The sequence below is a fragment of the Gossypium hirsutum genome, chromosome D12, assembly GCF_007990345.1.
Source record: "Gossypium hirsutum isolate 1008001.06 chromosome D12, Gossypium_hirsutum_v2.1, whole genome shotgun sequence".
NCBI classification, from domain to species: domain Eukaryota; kingdom Viridiplantae; phylum Streptophyta; class Magnoliopsida; order Malvales; family Malvaceae; genus Gossypium; species Gossypium hirsutum.
Genome location: NC_053448.1, coordinates 15,244,065 through 15,253,067, shown reverse-complemented (window position 1 = coordinate 15,253,067; position 9,003 = coordinate 15,244,065). Strand labels below are relative to the sequence as shown.

Here is a 9,003-nt window from a genome sequence, read left to right as displayed (position 1 = left end):
ACTTCAAAACAAGTTTAGAAACCTTTTAATCATATCAAAACCTATTGATTAACACTTTGAAATCACATTTTTACTAAAAAATTCAAAATTCACCATTAACGACTTTATTTTCAGCTTATGATGAAAACATGCGATTTAACGACTTAAAATTCAGTTTCAAATGCCTAATGACAGTAAAAACTAATAAGAAACCGAATGGTTGTCTTTGATGGAAGAATAAATGAGTTTTTGACACAAATTCAAGAAACCCACAAATGGAGAATATAAAGAAATTAATGATATTTTAGGATGTTTTCTTGAAGATTTATGGAGGTTAATACTTGGAGAATGATGGAAATCAAGAAGACTATGTTTGTAAATCAAAATTGAGTTCTTTGAGTTTGTGAAAGCAAGGAACGACAACACTAAGGAGAAAAGAGAAAACTATCTTAAAAATAAGCTGTAGGTTGGGGGTTTTTAGGTTCAATTTTAAAATTTGGTAAAACTGCAGTATAAATGCTCACAATTTTGACCCTGTTACAAATCAGTACTTTTTGTAAAATTAAAGGTCTTTAAAAATCGTTTGCAAAAATTGATTTGATTTTCTAAAAACCATAGTCGAAAACATTACCGATAAACCATGGCACAAAATTTTGAACACTCTAAGGCTAAAATTTCTAAAATATCCCTAAAACTCTTGGGCCCTATTTTGGGGTGTTACATTTGGCGATTAGGTGAAAGCGCGAATGGTGAGTGTTTTGAATCGTTGCTTGTAGACAGGATTCTTAGTGTTAAATAAGAGCTTAGGAGTAGCTAAACCCCTACTTTAACTTCCGAGTGTAAGTTTTCTTATTCCTCTCGTTACTTTCGTGTGATATGTGATTATACAATATGGATTATGTTTTATGTTGTGTTAATGTAATATGAGATTATGCTTGAGATGGGTATTGTGGAATATTTGTTAATTGTGGGGCATGTTAAAGTGTCAAATGACAGTGATAATGTAATATCCCTAAATCGGGTCTAGTAGTTTCGGGTTTTTTTTTTAGTTTTCGAGTGTGAAATTAGGAATTTATAGAGTTTCTAGTAATTTTTAATTTAATTTAGTAGGTTAATTTAATCTAGAATCGATTAAACAATAATCTAGAAAATAAAAAAATATTTCAAAAAATTAATTTTAAATATTTTAAGTAATTATTAGTGAAAAAAATCAATCTCGATTGAAATAGAATTTTAAAATATTTTTTATTGGGGATAATTTGAGTAAAATTAAAATATTAATTAAATAGAATTTAATTGTAAAATGAGGGAAAAATTAGAGTAATTATTCGGAAAAAAAACCTTAAATTTTGGAATTTTGGAGGGAAGGGATTAAATGGTAAAGTAAGGGAAATGTGGGAGTGGCTATTAGGCAAATTTCCCAATTTTTAATTTTTTGGTGGGTGGTTTCTGTTTTAAAACTGATGTTCCTAGCCCACTTTCACACATTTTACATTAGATTAGAAAGCTTTAAAATTTGTTTTCTTTGTATGATTTTAAAGATATATCATCAGAGAATAGATCCAACCAATTTCCTTCTTAAAATACTCTATCAATTCACCTGAAATTATTCTCAAAATTAGCAAAAAATATTCTGAAATTTCTCAAGTTTCTTGAATCAAGATTTTCAATCAATGAATTTAGAGCAAATAAAAGGTAATCTTCAATCCTCAACTTGTTTTTATGATGATTAGAAACATTTTACATTATTTGAAAGTCAATTAAAGGATTTTTATCAATGTCATCTTCTTCCAAGAACACATGGTTCTTTAATGGCGGATCTTGAATTTTGAGAAGAAATCCACAAACCAATTGATGTTCCAACTCAAAATAGATCTATTAAAAGGTTTTTGATCTTATTTATCAAGATTAAACATTATTTGTGAGGTAATTTAAAGAAATTCAAATTTCATCATCTTCATGAATCGAATTTCCAGAATTTTGTGAAATTGATTTAAAGATGAAATTGATGCTTAGTATAAGTGTGTTTGGTTTAGTATTGATGATTGAAAGTGTTTAAAAGGTCTGGAGAGATCGATTTTGTGAGGAATCGAGTTTTTGACTTGATGTTACTAATCTGGTAAGGTATCTTTGTGAGAGGATTTTGATTAGTATAGTTAATTAAAATTCGTTTTTATTACAACATTGGAATGGTGGTAATGTCTACTTTATCTCTGTTGAAACATTGAATCTTGAAGAGGACCGAGCTAACCAAAATTGAAGCTTGGATTTGCTTGGTTGATCACTAGTTTGTAGTGGAATAAATTGTGTGGTGAGTGTTTCTAAGGGCAATTTGGTAAATTGACCCTCACTTATGTTTAATTAGTAGCTTAATTGACGATTTCAATTAATTAATTATGGTTGAATGGCTGATTTGTGCAAAATTGATATTATATGTACAATAGTGGAATTTTTATTGAATAATGGTACGTAAGCATTTAGGTAGTTTTGTGCAATTCAATTAGGTTAATCATATTGATGATTAAAACATGTTTACTGGAGTTTTTCATCATGACATACTGGTGTTATAATTGGTGATTCAACATTGGAAAATGGCAAATGAAATACTTGATTTAATTGGATGTTAAATGGCTATGTTACATGTTACACGTAAGCATTTTGTCACAATAAATCAAGCACAATAATGACTAATTTATATGCTATGTTTGACTGAATATATTGGCAACATGCATGGTGAATAGTTGGCATGCCATAGGATTTGAGAGTACTCACCTTTATTTGTGACATTATGAGCATATGGCTCTAGGTGGATTGAATTGTTTGGAGTAGATAAGTGAGTGTTGAGCATCAGCCTCCACTCATTGGGTTATTTGAGGCGCTATAACAGAATGTGTGCTTCGACCCGCTCAACTCAGTGGATTGTATTTGATATTTGTGGGAGTTTGAGATCCGTTTATCCAATGTATGATCATCCGATTAAGCCATGAGAAGTGTATGCCAATATATTTATGTGTGATTATTGTTATATCATTCAATATTTGTAAGCCATGAATAATTGATTATTGATATTGATAAAACATATGGAAATTAAAATGACATGTTTCTTTATTATGGCTGATAATTGGTAATTGATTGGATGTGATTTAAGCATGATTTGGATGTTGATTTACTAGTCGTTTTAATTAACATTCACTGAGCTTTTTAAAGCTCACACCCTCATAATTCGTGCAGATAATCATCGGGCTTGAGGAGCTGAGGAGCCGAGCAAGAGAGTTCCAAGAGATTTAGGCTTGGTAGAGACTGTGTTACACGTTTTAGAGAGTGTAATCAGACATTGTGTAACTCTTAGGAATTAGTTTAATTTTGGTTGTAATTGGACATTGGACATTTTATTTTGGATGGTTTTATTAATTTTGAGGCATGTTTGAGTTTAATTGTTGAATGATTTATAGTGTATTGTTGCTTGATAACACGATGTGCGAGGCATGAAATTTATACTAATAATTGTTTAAATGAAGCTTCCATGGAGTGGGTTACTAATGACTAAGGTACACCACTTGTTTGATTTTTCAGTATTTGTTATGTATGAAATCGATTACTTAATTCTATATAATTGAGGCTTAATTGATGTCAATAAATTCAATTGAAGGTGTATGTATATGTATGATAATTAATCGCAGTTAAATCAAGTTTAATTGGCTATTAAAATATGAAAAATTGGGTTTTAAAACGAGTTTTTCACAAAAATAGGTGCAGTGGTTTTCATACAGGCATGTGAGGGGTTGATTATTTTTCTTGTTAAATTTGTATTCTAATTTGTTTATGTTACAATTTAGTCCTGAAAATTGATTAGTCTAATTAGGACCTTAGATGATAAGGAAACTTGGTAAAATTTTAGGATTAGACTCGTAATGGGTAAAATTCGATAGGAACACACTTAATTTATAATTCAGAATAGGTCTTGATAGTTTGTATTTGTTACAATTTAGTCCCTAGTCATAAAACTTGAATTAGGCATAGGAAACAAACTCAAATTAAGCTAAAATTTTTAGGCTTGTATAATTTGACTAAAAGAAGGTCGGTAAACACTTAGATCTAAAATCGGGTTAGTTTTACCATAGGTGGTAAAATGACGAAAATGCCTTTATATTAAATTGCGTATGAAAAGTTTAAAATTGGCTCATAGGTTGCTTTCGCATTAATAAATAACTAAAAATTAGATAAGATTGAGGTGTTATAAGGTTGGGGTGTGTCTTGGGTGGTCATTAGCCGGAGAGTCACTTAGGTGGCTAATATAATGCTTCAAATTCTGGTCAGTTCGTCCCGGTCATTTTAGTAGATCTGGACGATGTGTTGCTGGTGGCCATGGTTAGGATAGGCAGACTACGAGAGTTGAGGTTGGTCCTATTGATCATGGGTTTGCTGCATGGCTGATATGTAAGAATTGTAGTCGACGCCATCATGGTGAGTGTTGGAGGATGATTGGTGCTTGTCTTGCCTATGGTTTGATGGATTACTGTGTGAGTGACTACCCAAGGAGAGCCATTATTGGTCGCGATCATCCTGTTGTTGCTTCACCTGCTCTGGCTTGTGGGAGAGGCCGTGGAAAAGGTGATTGTGGTAAAGGTGTTAGTCAACGTGGTGCTGCACGAGGTGGTGATGGTGGTCTAGCTATTATTTATGTAATGAGGGACCCCAGGATTAGAGAGGCCACTGATGTTATCGTAGGTACATTCACACTACAGTCTTTTCCTCTACTAGCTTTAGTTGATGTGCGACAAGATTGTTTATCTTAAGAGACGTAGCTAGAGATTTGGGGATTTTTTTAGAGACATCTAGATCGAGTACTATGGTTTAGAGCCCTCTAGGTGATAATGCAGTTTTGGGTCAGGTTTATCCTTGTTCTCCCCTAGGGTACCATTTTAGGGTTTCAACATCATTTTAGGTATGAATTGGTTGTCTGAGCATCGGGCTAAGGTGGATTACAAGGCAAAGTTGGTGACTCTGTGTGGTGCTGGTAGTTCGAAAGTTGTTGTTCGTGAGAAGTTTCAGTTGTTGGCGAATGTGATTTCTTCGCTTGGTCTGGAAAGGTTGCGAAGCTTATCTACCCTATATCCTAAATGCTGATAGTAGGTAGATGACGTTGGATGAGATTTGGGCTATCTGTGGTTTTTCGAATGTGTTTCCTAAAGATTTGTCTGGATTACCATTGAATAGAGAAGTTGAGTTTGGTATTGACCTCTATCCCGATACTACTCCGGTGACTGTGCTGCCCTATCGCATGGCACCTAAGGAACTGAAAGAGTTGAAGCTATAGTTGCAAGAGTTGTTGGATCGTGAGTTCATTCGTCCGAGTGTGTCTCCGTGGGGAGCATCGGTGTTGCTCGTGAAGAAGAAGGATTGAAAATTGAGGTTGTGCATCGATTATCGTCAGCTGAATAAGTTGACTATCAAGAATAAGTATCTGCTACCGAGGACTGATAATCTGTTTGACCAGTTTTGGGGAGCTTTATTTTTCTCGAAGATTGATATAGGGTCTGGGTATTATCAATTGAAGGTTAAAGATTTGGATGCGATAAAGATTGCTTTCAGGACTGGGTAATATCAATTGAAGTGCCTGTGTTGACACAGCCGATACCAAGTAAATAGTATGTGGTCTACAGTGGTGCTTCTTATACGAGACTAGGTTGTGTGCTAATGCAGAAGGGTAGTTGCTTATGCGTCGAGGCAGATGAGGTCGCATGAGCGAAACTATCCAACTCACGATTTGGAGTTAGTTGTTATAGTCTTTGTGCTCAAGATTTGGCATCACTACCTGTACAGTTAGAGGTTTGTGATATACTCCGATCACAAGAGTTTTAAGTATCTCCTAACCCAAAAGGTGTTAAGCTTCAGACAGAGGTGCTAGATCGAGTTGTTGAAAGATTATGATTGTGTGATCGAGTACTATCTAGGGAAGGCGAACGTAGTCACAGATGCTTTAAGTCGCAAGTCTCTGGTTCATTTAACGGCTATGCTTGCGTGGTTGTCTATCTCTGAGGATGGGGGTCTGTTGGCTGAACTTTAGGTGAGGTTGATTCTTTCACAGTAGACTCGTGAGCGTTAGCCTTTTGATGAGAGTTTGGCTCGTCGAATTCGTCAAGTTGAGTAACGTGTTTAGAGGGATTTAAATTTCAACTCTAATGGTGTTCTGTGTTTCTGAGGCCACTTGTGTGTTCTGGGAGACGAGGATCTAAGGCACTTGATTATTACCGAGGCTCATAACAGTCCTTTTGCTATGCATCCCAATGGGAATAAGATATATCAGGATCTTCAGGTTCTGTATTGGTGGTCTGGGTTGTTGCAAAATATTTGGTTTATTAGAGGGTGAAAGTCAAACATCAGCGTCTATCGGGTTTGCTTTAGCCTAGACAAATTGTGGAGTGGAAATGGGAGCAAATTATGATGGACTTCATTTTGGGTTTGCCTTTGACTCCGACAAGTAAGGATTCAATCTGGGTGATTGTGGATAGATTTACGAAGTTTGCGTATTTTCTACTGGTCCGTACGACTTTTAGTCTTCATCAGTTAGCTGAGCTCAACATCAAAGAGGTTGTTCGTCTTCATGGAGTTCCTGTTTCAATCATATTATGCCAAGATCCGCAATTTACTTCGAGATTCTGAAAGGCGTTGCATAAGGCTTTGGGTTCGAAGTTTATTTTCAGTTTAGCTTATCAGCCGTAGCCCTATGGTCAATCAGAGAGGGTGATCCAGATTCTTGAGGACATGCTTTGTAGTTGTGTTATCTACTTCTGAGGTAACTGGGATCGTCACTTGCTGCTAGTTGAGTTTGCATATAATAATAGCTATAAGAAGAGTATTCAGATGGCACCGTTCGAGGCTGTGTATGGTCAGAGGTGTAGGACTCCTATGTGTTGGTCCGATATGGAGGAGAAGATGAACTTGGGTCTGGAGTTGGTTCGAGAGGTTGAAGATAAGGCATGACTTGTTTACGAGCGGTTGAAGGCTATTTTTGATCGACAGAAGTCTTATGCTGACCTGAGACATCGAGACATCGAATATCAAGTTGGTGATAAGGTATTTCTAAAGGTCTCACCATGAAATTTTTTTTTGAGGTTTGGGCAGAAGGGTAAGCTTAGTTCGAGGTTCATTGGTGAGGTTACCGAGTGGATTGGACTAGTTGTTTATCGTTTGTTGCTCTCACCTGAGCTAGAGTGTATTCATGACATCTTCCATGTCTTCATGTTACAGAAGTACAGATCTTTTCCTTCTCAGGTTGTTCCTATTGAGGAGATCGAGGATCGATCTAATCTTTCGTACAAGGAGGAATTGGTTTTGATCCTAGACCTAGAGGTTAAGGTGCTACGCAATAAGATGGTTCTGTTGGTGAAAGTTTTGTGGCACAACCACAAGACAGAGGAAAACACTTGGGAGTCGGAAGATGTGATGAAACGACAGTATCCGTATTTGGTAAATTTTGCGGACAAAATTTCTTTTTAGAGGGGGAGAGTTGTAATATCCCTAAACCGGGTCTAGGAGTTTCGTGTATATTTTTTGAGTTCCGAGTGTGAAACTAGGAATTAATAGGGTTTCTAGTAATTTTTAATTTAATTTAGGAGATTAATTTAATTTAAAATCGATTAAACAATAATCCGAAAAATAAAAATATTTTTGAAAAATTAATTTTACAGATTTTAAATAATTATTAGTGAAAATAATCAATTTGGGTTGAAAAAGTAATTTAAAATGTTTTTTATTGGCGTAATTTGAGTAAATTTTAATTATTAATTAAATAGGATTTAATTGTAAAATGAGGGAAATTTTAGATTATTTATATGGAAAATAAATCTCAAAATTCGTAATTTTGGAGGGAAAGGATTAAATGGTAATGTAAGGGAAATGTTGGAGTGGTCATTAGGCAAATTTCTCAGTTTTAAAAATTTCTAGTGGGTGGTTTCAGTTTTAAAACTAATGTATCTAGCCCACTTTTCACACATTTTACATCATATTAGAGAGCTTTAAAATTCATTTTCTTTGCATGGTTTTAAAGACCTATCATTCGACAATAGATCCAACGAATTTCCTTATTAAAATACTCTTTGAAATCACCCGAAATTATTCACAAAAGTAGCCAAAAATATTTTGAAATTTTCTCAAGTTTCTTGAATCAAGATTTTCAGTCAACGAATTTAGAGCGAATCACTGGTAATCTTCAATCCTCAACTTGTTTTTATGATGAATAGAAACATTTTTACATGATTTGAGAGTCAAGTAAAATATTTTTATCAATGTTACCTTTTTCCAAGAACACATGGTTCTTTAATGGTGGGTCTTCAATTTTGAGAGGAAATCCACAAATCAATGGATGTTCCAACTCAAAATAGATCTATTAAAAGGTTTTTTTGTCTTATTTATCAAGATCAAATATGATTTGTCAGGTAATTTAAAGAAATCCAAATTTCATCATCTTCATGAACTGATTTTCTGGAATTTTGTGAAATTGATTTAAAGATGAAATTTGTAACACCCTTAATCTGTCTCTGTTGTCAAATTAGGGTTTCAAAGCATTACTATCCATTCAAAAACATTTGAACATTATATCATTCAATAATTCAATCACATCCTAAATCATTCATATTGATGCACATTGTCCTTAAATTTAGCCCTCGAGGCTCTAAGAACAGCTTATAAACAATTCGGATCAATTTGAAACAAATTAAAAAGTTTCGAAAAAAGTTGCAAATTTTGGGAAGCAAGGACTAGGGACACACAGCCGTGTCCCAGCCTATGTCCTCACCTGTATAACTCTCTAAGTAGGGTCACACGGTCATGTCACACACCTGTGTGTCAGGCCGTGTAACTCTCAAAATTTCCCCACACGCCCCCGTGTCAGGCCGTGTGTTAGGCCGTGTAACTCATTGACTTGCAACCTAGGTGTAACACCCCTAACCCACATCTATTGTCTGAATAAGGTTACGAAGCATTGCCGTACAAACTGAATGTTATACTTACATTTTAAACATT

At 34.7% G+C, this 9,003-nt stretch overlaps 1 protein-coding gene across 1 annotated transcript; it reads left to right on the top strand.

The window, feature by feature from the left end:
- Nucleotides 1–6,843: 6,843 nt before the first annotated feature.
- Nucleotides 6,844–7,479, top strand: LOC107941811 (uncharacterized). The gene is made up of 2 exons (XM_016875434.1): nt 6,844–6,957; nt 7,105–7,479. The coding sequence occupies exons 1-2, from the start codon at nt 6,844–6,846 to the stop codon at nt 7,477–7,479; spliced, it is 489 nt and encodes a 162-aa protein (XP_016730923.1).
- Nucleotides 7,480–9,003: the final 1,524 nt, after the last annotated feature.